General features: G+C 33.8%; 1 protein-coding gene across 2 annotated transcripts in view; it reads left to right on the top strand.

Moving 5' to 3' along the window:
* LOC129919182 (uncharacterized) overlaps positions 1 to 17,443 on the top strand; it is a 39,689-nt gene that overhangs the window by 11,093 nt on the left and 11,153 nt on the right. For both annotated transcript variants that reach the window (XM_056000032.1, XM_056000036.1), the window contains exons 3-7: positions 7,947 to 8,110; positions 8,268 to 8,547; positions 8,609 to 9,014; positions 16,702 to 17,132; positions 17,241 to 17,385. In XM_056000032.1, the coding sequence (XP_055856007.1) occupies positions 7,947 to 8,110; positions 8,268 to 8,547; positions 8,609 to 9,014; positions 16,702 to 17,132; positions 17,241 to 17,385 (1,426 nt within the window). The remainder of the gene's footprint in view (positions 1 to 7,946; positions 8,111 to 8,267; positions 8,548 to 8,608; positions 9,015 to 16,701; positions 17,133 to 17,240; positions 17,386 to 17,443) is intronic.

Genomic DNA, 17,443 nt, shown 5'->3' with positions numbered 1-17,443 from the left:
TGCAAATATGTATATAATTATATTTATTTTTCTAGTAAATTATTTTTTATAGAAGTGATACTTTCAGAGTTAGAGCACTGCAAGTCTGTTCTTCTTCTTCTTCTCCATTATCGACGATAGTCATGATCTCGGATGGGGTCACAACTCTCCCACTCTACTGCTTCACACTACGGCTCCGCATGTGGGGTTCGCCGGGTTGACCTCAGGAAACGTCGGCAGGCTTCTCGATTTTGAATTGTTCCATGTCTAAGGCCAACTGAATGCAGTTGTCGTTGCATTTGTCTTCTCCATGAGTTCTTAGGCCTGCCTCTTCTTCGCGATTGCGTTGGAACGTCGTATGCGATCGCCTTTTGAACTGGGTTCTCAGGGTTTCTTCTTTGTACATGACAGTACCAGCTTAAACGGTCATGCTGTATTTTATCCAAGACGGTATTTTTGACGTGAAGACTTCCTCGGATTTTCTTGCTTCTTATTCGATCAAGCTTTGTTACTCCTGCTGTCATACGAAGCATCTTCATTTCTGCTGCTGTCAGTTTACTCTCATACGTTTTGTACATTGTCCAACATTGTGAACCGTATGTAAGTGCTGGGCGAACAACTGCAGTATAGAGCTTTCCTTTTAGTTTAGGGGGCATTTTCCGGTCACAGAAGATGGCAGAGTTTTCGCGCCACTTCATCCACCCTACACTTATTCGGTGGTTGATGTCGTCATCACAAGAAGCTTGGTTGTTGATCATAGATCCAAGGTATTTGAACTTTTCGCACTTGGGAAGTATTGTGCCATTCAGGTAAATGTCCGGAATAGGGCCGTCTGGGTCAGAAAATGGACAGCAGAGATATTCTGTCTTTTTCGCACTTATCCGGTACCCACTTCCCTCCAGAACATCCACCCATACATCAAGTGCTCGCTGCAGGGATGTTGGATCTTCTTGATGGCGCCATCATCAGCAAAGAATAACTGACTCACTTTCGGATCCGTCACTTTTTCTTCAAGCAGAAAGTCAAGGACGGTAATAAAGAGCAAAGGACTCAGGACGCTTCCCTGGTGCACACCGACTTTAATTGGGAACTCTTCGGTGACTCCTGCGGGGCATTTTACCTTCGTTTTTACTTCCTCGTACATGTCCTTGATCATCCGCACGTAGATTTCCGGAACCCCTCGCTGTCTCAGGGACACCCATATCAGATCTCGTGGTTGTCTATCGAATGCCTTTTCGAAATCAACCAGCACAATATGCAAATCCCTCGAGGAATCACGGTGTTTTTCCATTCGGTTCCTAAACACTGTATGGCATCTGTGGTTGATTTACCCGAGACAAACCCGCACTGGTCATCAGACAGCCGTATTATTTTTCGTAGTCGGCCGTCCAAAATCCGCTCAACGATCTTCATGGTGTGTGACATCAGCTTAATCGATCGGTAGTTATCACAGTTTCGTGTGTCCCCCTTTCCTTTGTAGATTGGGAGAAGGAAACTTTCTCTCCACTGATTTGGCATTTGGTCACCGCTTATGAGTTTGGAGATGAGAATCGTGAGCCATTTACACCCAATGTCTCCCATCTTCTTCCAGAACTCAGAGGGTATTTCGTCTGGACCAATCGCCTTTCCTTTCTTGGAGTTTTTCACCGCCACGCTAACTTCTTCGACTGTAAGGTCGGGTACTTCTTCTAAATTAGGTTCGGCTGTTGGAAAGTAAATCCTGGGAAATTGCTCATTTAGGAGTTCGTCACAATACTGTCGCCACCTGTGGAGAATTTTGTCGTCATTCACAAGTAGTAGGCCTTGAGCATCGTTAATGAACTTTGGTGAACGTATTTCCTGAGCATTCCTTCTCCTTTGAGCGGCAATTTTGAAGATAGCTGCACCATTGTTCATCTTGGCATGTCGCAGTTCCTGGAGAGCCTGGTTTGCATCAGCAGCTGGATCAGATATTTCCCCAAGCTCGCGATACATGCTTTCCGTACTCTCTGCCTTATGCTGGGCGCATTTCTTCTTTGCTTCCTTCTTGTAGCGCTTGTAGTCCACTTCGAGTCGTGCTTTTTCATCTCTATTATGAGAGGGGCATTTGGACCAAGCTTGGAAAGCGGTCTTTTTCCTTGATATCACTGCTTTGACTTCATCGCTCCACCACCATGTTTCTTTTTCCCGTTGGTAGTTTCCTTTAGATGTTCCTAGCAGTGACCTCGCCTTCACCAAGCAAGTTCTTTGCAGAGAGTCCCACATATTTTGTACTCTGCACTCTTCGTTTTGTAATCTGCTGGTGGTCTCGCACAGATAATTTCTCATAACAGAGATGAATGCATCGCCTTTTTCCTTTTCCAGGTTGTACCACTTGATACCTCCGGTAGCCTCTCTTTGTTTGTTTGCCGCCTTTGTCTCCATAAAAAATTCTGTCAGTAGGAGACGGTGTTGCTGGGCGATCGCTTCTCCTAATATCACTTTGCAGTCTTTCACTAGCGGCTTCATGAAACTAGATACCAGATGGTAGTCGATCTGTGTTTCATTTCCACCGCTGCTATAAGTGATAAGGTGTCGGCTTTGTTTAATGAACATGGTATTCAACACTATAAGACCATGTGACCTGCACATGCTTAGAATTTCTTCGCCAGGAGGGTTTCTAGCTCCGAATCCAAGGCCACCATGGCAGTCCTCATAGTCTTCGTTGCCGTTCCCTACATGTCCATTTAAATCTCCACCCACAAACAAAAGCTCTTCCTTTGGGATGTCTTTAATGAGGTTGTGGAAGTCTAGCCAGAATGCATCTTTTTCCACCTGCTCACATCCAATTTGGGGAGCATATGCACTGACTATATTCCACACCTTTCCTTCCATCACCAGTTTAAGAGACATCAATCGGTCACTGGACTTCGAAATGGCCAAAACGCTTCCAAGAAGCTTTTCCGCAAGGATGACACCGATTCCGTTTCTACCTTGCTCTGTTCCGTAGTAGAACATCTTGTATTGTTTTGTCTTGACGTCTAAGAAACGGGCTCTGTTTCCAGTGTTTCGCCACTTGGTTTCTTGGACGCACAAGATGTCCACTCGCCTCCTCTTCATCATCTCTTCTAATTCACAGCTTCGGCCGTTCATACTACCCACGTTCCAACTCGCCACTCTCAATTTTCTTCTAACCTCGTGCATTACTTTGCTAGCCCCCGGAATCCGTATAGCTCTGACCCGATTATTTCTAATCGGTCCAGGATCAGTACCGTGTGTAGCAGCGGTACTGCCTGGCGGGGTAGTGCTGTTCGTGTTAGCAAGTACTTCCATAATGCTCGAAATTTTTCGGAAAATTTCGCGAAACGTTTTTCGCAAATTGTCGACACTGGCATGCTCCTGTTTTTGTAATGTGATCGTCTTTTACTACGCCGGTGATCTCCAGTCGCCTAACCCAAGGAATTGCATGCACGCTTAATGGAAAGCTCTTAGATGTTGGTGTGTGTCGCTAGGCTCACCTTGATGTTATTTTGCCTAGATGTGATTTGCTCCTTATAGACCTGTGCTCTGAATATGTCGGAGTAGCTCATATAAGGGGTTCACCAAGTAGTTCGGCCTAACTGGAACTGGTGACGCTACCGTTGATTCTGTAAATGAATTCTTCCGCTACCGTCAATTGTTGGGAGTGCCTTGGTGGGAACACTCCTTCGTTGGGGGGGTAATTAGTAGCAACAGCCTACTCCGCTTCGACCTGTCGACCATGGGAGGCCCTTCTGCGAAAACAAGTTTCGCGATCGCATAGCTCTTAGCTTCATAGTAGTAGTCACCGTAAGCCCATCCGCCACGACAAGGCTTACCCCCATGGATGGGAGCACTGCAAGTCTGTCTTTGGTAAATTTTGAATAAAATGAGCAAAAATGAAGATATTAATTAAAAAAGATACCAACCTCTTTTCCAAGGCACATAAAAACTCATAGGTACAGAAAAACTTATTCTTGCGGAATTGGGCCCCAGCATAAAATGCGAATTTATGACAATATTTTGACTAAATTGACTGGGATGTATGGTATATCAGAAAAAACACACATTTTTTTTGATAATATGAAGCCGTTATTTATGAATTCAAAGTTGTATTTATTTTGAGTCCTAACAATCGAATACATCTTTACTTTTCGCTTTTATCTTCATTAGCTTAAACATCCTCATCGAGTGAGTTTTTTAGTTGATATAAACGAATGTATACTTCTTTTTTCTAATTTACGTATTCATTTTGGAACATGTCTCAGACTTTGGATTCAACCTATTCCAGAAACTTATAATGTAATTCATTACATTTACTTACATAACATAAATACGATATCTCAATGATTTAAAATTAATGTGAAACTGTTCGGAACTAATTATGTAACTATTTAAAAAAAGATTTTTAAATACCTTTCTGTGAATACAGTTTCAAAGCAGGTCTTTTTCCTTAACTATAAATCAGAAAAAGGTGGATAGAAAACTATTGTAACGGTAAATGTATATCCTTTTTTGTAATGTTTCTAAAAAAAGCTCATTTTGATCGGTCAATAGAATAGGTTCACCCACTTTAAAGTAAGTTTGGGTTCAAAATACATAACAACATAACTAATTTTAGTGGGCGTTTTTTTTTTTTGTGGTGTTTTAAGGGAAAATGAGACAGTCCAAGTGCCTTAGTTTTTACAAAAAATATAAAAATCATGTTGTAGACCGAAAAAAATTTGGGAACGGGTCGTTATTCCGTACTCCAAATTTCTGTATATGACCAAAATTCTGTATTTCAATAAAAAATTCTGTATGAACATAATTCTGTTTTCCATTATTCTGCTTTTCTATTATTCTGTATTTCAAAATTCTTTAAATCCAAAATTCAGTTTCCAAAATTCTGGAAATCTATTATCCTGCTTTTTGGAATTCTGTATATTCCAATCCCATACATTTTTGTCCTGCATGTTGCCTGTTGAACAATTTGTATTAAATTAACAAATTAAGTATAACAGTGTATAAGAGCCGTTTGGTAAAACGAAACTTAAGGATTTATGTTCTACATAAAACCTTATGTGACAGTTTATTCAGATAAAAAATTAGGGAATAAGAGTTTCTGTTTTACATATATATTTAAGTTTCGTTCCAGACCTTACAAAAAGAGACAACACCAAATAAAAAATAACAAAAACAAAACGATGAAATATAGAATAAAGAAAATACCAAAAATCTGTACTCCAAAATTCTGTAAATGATAAAAGAAAAATTGTTTTGATAATCCAGAATTTTGTATTTACAGAATTTTAGAATACAGAATTTTGAATTTACAGAATTTTAAAATACAGAATTTTGAATTTACAGAATCTTAAAATACAAAATTTTGGAATTCAGAATTTTGGAATCCGAATTTTGGCACATACAGAATTTCGACCTCAACCCAAAAAATTTAAGTGAAAAAATGAGAAATCGTGGAACATAGGTAGCAGTTCCTTAAAAAATAAAGTAAACTACGAAAAAACTATGATAAATATGTGATACGAGAGGAAAAGAGCTTAAAAATTAAAAGAAAAGCGTAAACTTCGTTAAAACCTCAAAGAATCGAAAATAGGTTGAATTTCGAAAAGTGTCACATGAGTTATAAAAGAGATTTACAGCGTGTTTGTTTTTTTCGAGGAATTAAATAAATTTGTGTATCCTTGAAGGTTTTAAATCATTTCTAATTTTATTTAGGAACGGGTAAATTGATTTTACAGTGACATTATAGTCATAAGGTCGAAGTAATGGTTATAGTCGATATTCCATATTTTGATAAGACTGACCTTGAATTTTTCCTTCGTCAAGTTTCACTGCAAATTCATGCAAGTTCACTCTCAATATTACTTTTTCAAAGTTTAAAGACCCTTTAGGTAGACTTTTTAACAGGATAAAGAGTTATTCACACCGTCAGATCAGTTTTACTGTAGAAAAACGAATAAAATCTCGCATTTTTGTAATAGTCTTTCTATTCTTCGGCCCTTTAAATGTCGGAAATGTCTTGTTCGTGTATTCTTTGAGTGTAGATAATAACTTTCGAATGAAATATACCTAATAAAAAAATCCAATAAAAGAAGCCTGAAGAGAGTTAACTTAAATTACATGAAAAAGTTTTACTAACCAAAACTAATGGAGTTTTTGAGATAGTTAATAGTTAAAAAGTTTATTTTTTCAATATAAATTCAATAAAATAAAATCAATCTTATCGATAGAAACTATTTTACATTTACAACTTAATCGTTTTCACCGCATTTTCCCAAATAATACAAGTGAAACTTTAACCCTCTTGGGGCGCCATCTAGCGTCAAAATAAAAATCTGGAAAAATTAGAGGATTATTTTTTATTATTTAGAATCAGTTTTTCCACTTAGGAACTTGATTCAAAAATAACGAACAATAAAAACAAAAAATAAAATTTTATAAAGATTTTTTGTGCCTTTAAAACCAATTTGTTTTATGAATTTTTATAACACATCATAAATATTTGGGGTTTTTTTAAAATTAAATCTAACAGTATTTAAGCTTTAACCAAACCTTTTCAATCCTTATACAATTATAGGTAAATATAACTTCTTTATCTTTCTTCTTTTGACTGTTTTAGGGTTTATATTTGTTACTTTTTTTGAATAGTTTTTTATTTTGTTACTATGGGTAGCTGAGGGCCCGGGAGGCAATCGCCAAACCAGATACAAAGCCAGTCCGACCTGAGTGGATAGGGAGCGTATCGGAATCCCGCTTTTTAAAATCCCGTTTTTCGAAAATCCCGAAAAATAAGTTTCAAAATCCCGTTTACTAAAATACCGCTTTTTTAAATCCCGTTTTCTGAAATCCCGCATTTTAAAATCCCGTCAAATCCCGAAAATCCCGATATTTTTAACGAAATACATGCTTAATTCACAAAGCCCACACAATATGTAGGTACCTTCAACACATTATGAAAACGGCATTTCTTTTATAAAAACATAAAATGATTAAAGCCTTAAATTGAGTTCACAAGTAAAAGAAATTTCATTTTTTTAAATATCAAAATTGTTGAAATGCATCCATATATAATTTGAAATATATTTAAATGACATTTCTTTTGATTATGTAGTGTGTACTTAATTTAAGGTGTTGTGATCATTTTATGTTAATATTAATCTATGGGATTATCACGATTTGATTGTTCTTCTCAAAACTTTAAAGTAAATATTAGTTTGTTAATTGATTTCTTTTTAGTATCACATTCCTTACTTTTTCTTATTTTTTTATATATTATATTTTTTGTTAAAGGTTTTAATTAAATGCGTTTAGAACAATCTCTCATTTTTTAATTTGTTTTAGTATCCCGATTTTGCAAGCAAAACTAGTTGTTTTATTTTAAAAAATAGCGCGATTTTTTTTAAATAAAACAACTAGTTCTGCTTACAAAATCGGGATGATAAAAAACGGGATTATAAAAATCGGGATTTTAAAAAGCGGGATAATGAAAAACGGGATTTTAAAAACAGGATTTAAAAAAACGGGAATATAAAAAGCGGGATATCGAACCCAACCCGAGTGGATATAATCAACAACTTAATTAAAAGCTTAATATTTCCGTGTTAGAAAAATATATCAACAAATTCTGCAAAGATTTTTAAAAAAATGTTGGCCTTTTTTTGTACAAAAAAGCCAGAATTTAGTTTAAAGAATTTTTCGCCCTTATTTCCAAACCAAAGCCATTTTTCAAATACCTACCTGCTAAAATGTTGTGAATAATAAAGAAAATAATTTACTGTAGATTTTGTACAAAATTCAAATTTAAACTTTAAGTTTCCATAAAAAAAATCTCTCCAAAGATAAAATTTTACATTTCGTATATAGTTTTCTATTGCATCAATGCAAAGAAAATTTCAATAAAGCTATTGCTTTCCGCGCAATATTATGTTTCCATTCCCTAAACTAATAAATTAAACCAACAAAAAATCTAATTTTTATTTAATTTTTAGGATTTTTGGTGGATAAATTTGGTAAATACAAGCCTGTGGTTGTGATGAGTTTGCTCTTGAATGCCTTGTTCCATCATTCGTTGTTGTGCATACCGCAGCAGGAAATTCCAGGGGTTATTCCATCGGCCTATGTTATGCGGCATCCAGAGGCAGCCACAGTCGAGGTAATTTTAATTTGTAATTTTAATTGTTTTGATAAATGGCAGTACCTTTATCAATTAAGTTTAACTATTTGCATGTGAAAATAAGCTTACTTTCAAATATGCTAATTTTATTCTAACTTAAAAAAAATTAAATTGCTATTTATTGATTGATAAATAGATTTGGTGGTCACCATGTCCAAGTCGTGAATGTCCTGAAGAAGAAGAAATGGATTTGGTTTTAGATCAATGTTTGGACTATTGCCTGTTGCTTGAACAAAATCCAAAAATTGAAATCGTTCCTCCACCAACAAATGCACCAATATTCCAACCAGAGGTTAATCCAAATGATCCTGAAAGTCTAAGATTTCATGTGAGCAATAAGGTGCATAATAAATCGCATGATCCTCCAAACATTCAACAAATATTATCAACAACTCAACAAACTGTTTATTTAAATCGTAAGTTACAATTTTTTTTTTCTAACAAACTGATTGATTCAATCATTTATCTTGTCATTAGAAAGCACGACTGTAGAATATCAAACCGAACCAGGATGGGTATTGTCCAGCAGTGATGATTCCGCATTTTTCTTCTTGGACATGCATCCTGATTTAGCTGATCCTATTGAACAATTAGGAATGGAAATCGAACCAGATGATAATGAAACTGTGACAGATTTCAAACAACGTTTTGGAGAGAAACTTCTCTGGCGTCAAGGAGTTAATGTAACTGATTTGGAAGAATTGGATTTGCGATGTGGTGGAATTGTTAAACGTAGCAATATGTCTGGAACTCACAAGTTGAATGAGTTGACAGTTGATTGCATGGTGCAGAGATGTAGATTTAGGAAAAATGGACCGGAAATTTGTCCACCGGATTACAAAGAGAGCGATGACAGAGTATTTTGGCTATATTTCTTATTGCGGTAAGATTTTTAACACATTTTACTACTACCTAACACATTTCAACAGGACAAGACCCGAGGAATTGATTGGATTCTAATCAATTCCTCTAATCAGGGCCGTTTTTAACTAGCCTGGGGCCCTTGGGCACACAAGAATTTGGGACCCTTTTGGAAAGTTAAATAAGTATACAATGGTTGACTAAAGGTCAATGGTTGGTTACTGCATTTTACATATAAAGTAACTAGTGTCTTTATTATTGGCAGGGGGTACCAATAATAGGTGTATTGGGACACCAATCGTTGTCACTGCCAATAATTGTACTTTTTATACTGGCAATAATTATACAGTACATAACGCTTATAAGAAACTCAAAAATTGCACAATATTTGTTTCTTATAACCGAGTGTTTCTTATATTCTTAGAACGGATATAAGAAACAAGTTTCTTATACGGATATAAGAAACAAGTTTCTTATACACATCTACTACCCAGTAGCATGGTATAAAAAGACAAGGTATGATCATTAGAGCCGCCATCTTACAAAATGGGGTAATAAGGTTTTGACGTTTTATACTTGGCAAATTCAAAAGCAACAAATAATTTCCAAGACAAATTTGATTACAACAACAATTTCAATAGGCAGCTGTCAAAACCTTAAGTAGCCATTTTTAAGTTCTCGATACAGAGTTTGTTCTAATGATCATACCGTCTCTTTTTTTATACCATGACCCAGTAGTATTACAAACTTATCTTCGCCTAAATATTCAATCCAATTATATAACTACATAATTATGTAGCTATTTTATATTTTTCACAGATTTCTTTTCTATTTTTTCCCGATTTAATTTATTCAAGGATCAATTTAGTTTTAAGTGAAATATTAGCTGTGTTCCTTTGGCCTGGAGTATCTACTGCTAAGTTGTTCTGCTTGTATTCAACTCCATTTCTTCAATAGAAAAAAATGTCTTTGAATGGATTCAGATGCACTAAAAAGTACTTTGCTGAGCAACATTTTTAGCAAAAGTAAACACAGCAGGGATATAAAGAACACAAACACAACAAATAACAAATTAACCACTGAACTGAAGTTCTCTTCAAATAATGTCAAACTCAAATGACATTTGCACAGGTTGCTTTGAATTTTTCTTTAGGGCTCATGTTTTTTTAGTTTCGTAATTTTTTTGAAAGTTTCTTAAATCCAACCAACTTTATGTGTGTGCAAGAAAGTCCGTGGTTTGAAAAATGTTTCTTTTATCAGTGTTTTTCTTATAAACGTGTTTCTTATAAACATATAATTCAACATTAAAATATATGGTAAAGTACACGGTGATTTTGTTCGAGTTTCTTTTAAGCGAGGTTTTCTTATAAGCGTGTTTCTTATAAGCGATAAATACTGTACCGTTGTAAGTGTCAGTTTGAAAAATTGGAAAAAAGAGCTCAAACAGAATGATAGATTTGCTAAAAACTCGGTACAGACGATTTGTACGTGATTTCCAAGAGCCGTTTTTTATTTTATTTAATGTCTCCTTTTGAACGGATACATATCTCCAAGCTTTGACGAAAAAACATATAATGCTGAAAATAAGGCCGCACTTTTGAAATAAGAAAAATATTTTTTGAACCGTTAGTAACAGTACCTTCTTGCAATAGAACCGATTTCTTAATGTAAACGACACAACCGATTTCAATGAAAATTTTGTTATAAAAAAGTTGATACTCAAAGGTATTAAATTTAGAACTTAAAAACTAAATATTTTTGGATTTTTATAAAAAGTTATTTTTTTTTTGGAAATCATTTTTTAAAAATTATTTAATGAATTTTATGTGTCAATGAAATACGAGAGTAATTTGCAATTCAAAGTGAAAAAATGTAGTGCCAACCATTTTACCCGTTACGTTATGGCGTTTTCCATTGAACCAAAACATTAATGTACCGTCGCACTAAGGAGCATTTGACCTCAAAAACCATTCAAAATTATTTAAGACTTTTTTTTAGTTGGAAACTAATAAAAACACATACTTAAACACAAAAAAAGTATATTTATCGAAAAAATAATGTAAAAAACACAAAAATATCATAACAGGGAAATAAAAAGTCTGGTATTTGGCTTAGTTTGATTGACCAGAATGTGATAGTGTGTGGTCCAGTCTTATCGTTTCTTCTATTTCTTCATGATCTGGTTCTTCTGGCTCAAAAATCTCTATGGTTTCAGTTAAAAAGGGTTGGCTTTTGCTGCGTTTCCTTTGGTGATTAGAACTCAGGAGTGGATCGGATGTGAGCAGAAGCCTAATCAAAACATCTTGATTGCACTGAGTCCTTGAAAATTTTCTTGCAAAATCATGGATTTTGCCATACCTAAAACCTTTTTTCTGTCCGCAATGTGTGACTGCAACCTTAAGGGAACCAAGGAGCTTTGGAATATGTTAGAGTCATCTTGAGTGCTATCTTGGAACTTTTGCTGATAAGCAGATTGGTGGGAGCCATCACAACCCCATTTTGAAATAAGTTCCAGGTTTTTTAATTCTTCTTCAGTACAGTTTTGGAGAACATCCTCAAGAAAGAGGCAAAGTCTTGAAACAGTGTGATCAAGTAAATCTTGCAGAACAACTTCAGCACACGTTTCCGTAACTCGTACTGACTCCGGTTTTGGATAGCATAGTTTTTTCGCTTCTATTATAAGAGTATAGCATGGAAAAACACTCCTGTTGGACTCGTGCAATAAATCCCACTGCCTTCTTGAAAAGTCACCTGCTACAAAGAGGTTTAAAGATTCTTCAGGTGTGTTCTTTTTAATTCTTGGTTTCTGAGCAGCATCTATCAACTTCCTGTACTTTGTGGCTCTGCTTGGTGTTACAGTTGATTCCTTTATGAGCTTAGAGGCCGAAAAATTTCCAGACATCCGTTGACTTACGCTTGCTGCAAAGGTAAGCTCTTCGACAGGTACCTGCTCACGGATTTCTTTTGTTTTTCGTCGTTTACTGCGATCACTCAAATCCTGAAATTCCTTGCTTGGTCGCCCCGGTTTGATATTCATTTATGTATGTGTATTGAAGAACTAAGCCACTCTCGATTTTTTTCAAAAAACCTTTCTTCATTGTATTGGGCGGATCTCCATTTTTCCTTTAAATCATATTTAAAATTCTTTAAATCGTGATGTAATGTTTGAAACTCGTTTTGGGGGCAATTCATCAGGTCTTGGAGTTTCCATAAATATCACCTTATCGTCCAACTTTCGGGCTGAACTTTCCTTAAACAACAAATATAACGATTCTCGAGACATCTCAATCAAATTAGCTGACAAATAAAAAAAAAAAAAAATAAAAGTTTAAAAATAAGCAAAAATGATAAAAAAATGAAAACTTTAAAGTGTGTTTTTTTTTTTTTTTTTTAGGAAACATGAGGAAAAGGTTTTTCATTCCCCAACATCTATAAACCCTATAATTACCACCACATAAAAATGTCAGCCCGACATTGCCCGAGGCTTAACAAAAACACCTTTTTAAAAAAAACACACACCCAAAGTTATACTTTTTTCCCGTACATCACATTTAGCATGATAAAACATAAACTAGTTGAAGAATTCAAACAAACTGTAATATTAAATTAAATACATACCTTGTACTTCAGTATCCATAGCTAAAATCCACAACAATTCACTTTTAATTATATATAACTTAAAAAACTCACAAAATTAGCCGTTTTCACAAAGTATACTTCTGTATTTCACAAAGTCTAACTTTCAACTGCCCTCCCTCAAAATTGGATGGGCTTAAGTATTTTTTAAAAGCAGATTATGATAGCTTATCTATTCAGGTAAAAAAAAAATTAGTTACATGGGATTCCCCAAAATTTGTAATTAGGACTTTTGACCGGTTTTTGAGGTCAAATGCTCCTTAGTGCGTCGATGAGTCAAATTTAATAGTTTTGAAAACTTCAAACGAAATTATTATTTATTACCTATAGAAAAAGATAATAAGAGAGATTTAGTTGTTTTTATTAATAAATAACCTTTGAGTGGATAAAAAAGATATTTTTTTGTTTACTGTCTTATTTTTTGGAAAATTGAATTTGGGTTTGGTCGTTTGGATTTAAAATTTTGTCCGCATACAACGCCACATAATTTGTTTTCATTTTGAAAACATACATGTAGAAAAAACTTTGTTTGGTTGACATGTAAAAACTAGATTTTTTTGGTAGATGGTCTGCCCCACAAAAATGTTTTGAGAAATAATGTGTGAGATAAATTTTCGTTCCTTCGGGGCCCCCCTGAGAATGGGGGCCCACATAAATCTTTCATAGTTAAAAAAAAATATTTGAAAGAGAAGAAAAAGATAAATTCTGTGTGTCCGTCTGTATTTCCACCTGCAACCTCAACCAATGAAGCGCTTTTACTTCAAACTTGGTGATTAATAGTTTCTGGTTATTCCCTAAAAGGAATAAAATTAACGGCCATATGACTAAAATGGAAAAAGCTGTTTTTCTCAAAAACGGTTCCAAGGATTTTAATTTAAAAAAATAAATGTTATGCAACAAGTATGGTCGTGATTTTGAAATGAAATATTTTTTAAGAGCGTTATTAACGGTACTTGTCATAGAAATCAACCGTTTTCAATGAAAATTTTTGTATAAGCACGTTTTATATTATATTAATATTTAGAAAAATTTTTAGAAAAGTTATTTTTGGATTAAAAAAAAAAAGTTCATGTTTTTTTGGAAAAAAACAATTCTTTAAAAAATTTTGGAAATTTTGATTAGATTTTAAATTTTTTTCTCAAAAATCCTTGTTATATAAGAATTTAAATGACATATGAAGGCCAAAACCTGTTAAAGGGATGTTTATGTAACTTAATACCAGATTTTATATTAATTTTTAAGTCTTTTATTTTTAAATTTGTTAAAAAAAGTTTATGGATATTTAAATAACTTTAATATTCCAAGGAACATTAAACATAAGAACAAAAACGTGCAACCCAGTCGTGCATTTTATTTTTAATTCTAAGTCTTGTTTTTATACATGGTGTTTGGGACACCAAAAACACTGTGTTACAAAAATGAGGTTTCAAAATATACGCGGGCGGAGACCTATCAAGTTTTGTAGAGCTAGTCGCATTGATTACGAAACGGTATTTGAAAATCCCCTAACACCCCCAAAATCTGGAGTTACGATCAAAAAACGGTTTTTTGGACCTTCACCCATTGAAAAAATTCTAGCTTCGACAATTTTTTACCCATTTTTGATTTTTTACAGTTTCTGATAGAAGACAAATATACCTTTTCAACAATGTATAAAACATGTAACTCGGTTAAACCACTTAGAATTTTTAAGCTGTAAAAGTTCAAAAATTCAATTTTTTTCGTCATTTGCCCATTTTCGGCATCAATTTAAAGTTTATTTTTTTAAAACAACATGCTATTTAAAAAATATATTCTAAAACTATATCTATTTCCCAATCAATCGAGGTATTTTTTATGAAAATCACTTCAAAATTGGCTCAGAAAAAAAAATTTTCGATTTCAACCCAGATACAGAAATTCGAACTTTTAGGTATAGAACAAAAATGTTGTTTCGGCACGTAGTAGGATAACTTGGGCGCCAGGATTTGAAAACGGGTTTTTGTAGAGGAGCTCAATAAAAACATTTTTTTCTCTGAAAGGGGGGTCTATCTCTCCCCGTTTAGGTGGGAGGGGCATTTTTCTAAAAAAAAATATCAAAATAAAAAAAAAATATTAAAAAACAACGGCAACACTTACAGTAATAAATGATACCATTTCTGAAAGGAAAAATTGTACATTTGAATTGATTTTTAAATCAATATAATATAACGAATAGTTTTTGAAATAATCGATTTCAAAGTTAAAAATAGGCGAACAAAATTTTTAAAAACTCATTTTATACTATTTTTATCCAGACTGTGAATTTTAGTAAAAAAATTACTCACACAGAAAACTGCCTCAATTGATTCCTTAAAGAACAGTGAAAACTATATGTTTCTATGTCTTCTAGTTTTTGAGAAAATTGAAAAATTATTTTATCGAAAATGGGTAAAAAATTGTCGAAGCTAGAATTTTTTCAATGAGTGAAGGTCCAAAAAACCGTTTTTTGCCCGTTACTCCAGATTTTGGGGGTGTTAGGGGATTTTTAAATACTGTTTCGTAATCAGTGCGACTAGCTCTACAAAACCTGATAGGTCTCCGCCCGCGTATATTTTGAGTGTTAGGTACACCGTGTAATTGTGCAAACGATTGGCTGGATAGGCGAATTTAAGGGTTCTCATTATTTGGAAGCTGTTTCATCTAAAATACTTATGGTTTTCGATTAAATGCAGTTCTTGTGAGATTTGAAAAAATTTCTACTTTGAACATTTTTCACTTAAATATTGGAACAATAGGAATCAAAACATTTTTTTTTCATCAATAGGTATTTCGTTAAAAATTAGTTAACAACTCGAAGTTGTAATAAAATTCAATTTCTTACAACACTTTGAAAATTTTTTTTATTATTTGACTAGGTTTCCTCTAAAATAGAGAATTTTGTCTCTATTTTTGTACCACATGACCTCAAAAATAGTTATTTGCAAAATTTCATTGAATTCTATCAAGTGCAAGTGACTATATGCAAATAGTTACGAAATAAATGAGTGTAGTTTTAAAGTAGTTTTTGAGCCAAGTACTAAAAACTCACGGGTCACGGCAAAAAGTACATAATTTTCATCGGAATTTGTTAAACAAAATGAATTTTTCTTCGAAACCGTTACGTGTACCAACTATTTAATATAAATTGTCTATTAAATAAAATACCTACACATAATTCATTGTAGTTCATGATTTTTTAAACTAATTTAGGGCGGTGGTAAATTTCTGATAAAAATATTCTCATGTTTTGTAGTTTTTATAGCGTAAATTCTCTGCAGTTGGATATCGGGTTTTAGTTTTTGAACTAATTGAAATACAAATTTACACATGTAACTAAATTTATTTTAATTTTTATTCCACTGAATGAAATACAAAAAAATAAAGATAACTTTATTGCGAATATGATACAATGGTATGAAGAACGAAAAATCTAATTCAAACGCAGTGTTGTTAAACAGAACTGTTAGTGAAAACTTTAAGTAAATTCAAATTGTTTAAAAAATTCTTATTTAAAAACATACTCGCAAATTTTTAAAATTCTGAAGAAATTGTGTTTTTACGTACATGAAAAGTGAAACTGTGGGAAAAAAATGCTCCAAACTTTTAACTCTGGATAAAAAGCTAATACATTTATCATTCGTAAAGGTTGCTGAAATATTCATATATATACTGATTATCATGTCCTTTTAAGGACATTTAACAATATTAAATACCAGTATTTGAGGAAAGATTTTTGAAAATGAAATGAAAACTATAAAATCGATAAATAATTGATATACCCATTCATTCGAACAAAAAGTACCTTATGGAAAGTTGTGAATATGCAAGAGTAAAATTATGATGCCAAAGGGAATTCATATGCTTTATTTTACTCCTTATGTTTTTCTATTTCAATTTATGTCACAAAGTCATTTAACCCAAATCTATACAAATATTTCTCTAATCTCAATGACACAAAAGTCAAACCAAAAACAAACCATTATAAATTTTGAATCTGTTATTCTGCAAAAATTTATTATTATTGTTCGACATAAATTTGAAAATTTATATTTTGCCAACACTATATTTCACAGATTCCTTGCCACAACAATGTTGTCAGCTGGTGTAACAATAATGGATCCAATTGCCCTAACCATGATTGAGAAATACGGCGGTGATTTTGGTAGAGAACGTCTCTTTTCCAGCATTGGTATGGCCATCTTTTCACCAATAACCGGCATCATGATTGATTACACCTCTCGAGGACTCGGCTATACCGACTATTCAGCTGCCTTCTACACATACGACATACTCTTGGTCATCTCGACAATATCAGTTTTAATGATGCCACTCGGTGAGAAGCTACCAGCCGACAATGTATTCAGGGATTTATGGAACCTCCTGAAAATGCCACATGTAATCGCTTTCATTTTGTTCCTCTTTGTTCTGGGCAATTTCTGGGGCTTCATTGAGAGCTTCTTGTTTTTGTACCTGAAGGAATTGGGTGCACCAAATTATTTACTAGGTAAGTGCTCTCTCGGTTCCTATAAAGGTCACATTTTGTGTCTGTTGTTTGTCTTTTGTCAAATTGTGTAACATTGACCCTTGTGTTGTTCCATTTGACATTTTACAGGAATCACAATCACTGTTGGTACGGTGAGTAGTATTCCATTCCTGTATGGAGCTGAAAAGATAACAAGAATTTTCGGACATGTAAATTTGATCATTATTGCATTCTTCTCGCATGCCGGACGGTTGGTTGGATATTCATTTATAGAGTGAGTATGAGTATGCTTTACCGGTTCCTATCGTACTATACCGAAGGCTATTCTGTTT

The sequence above is a fragment of the Episyrphus balteatus genome, chromosome 1 (genome assembly GCF_945859705.1).
Source record: "Episyrphus balteatus chromosome 1, idEpiBalt1.1, whole genome shotgun sequence".
NCBI lineage: Eukaryota > Metazoa > Arthropoda > Insecta > Diptera > Syrphidae > Episyrphus > Episyrphus balteatus.
This window is presented reverse-complemented; position numbering and strand designations above follow the sequence as displayed.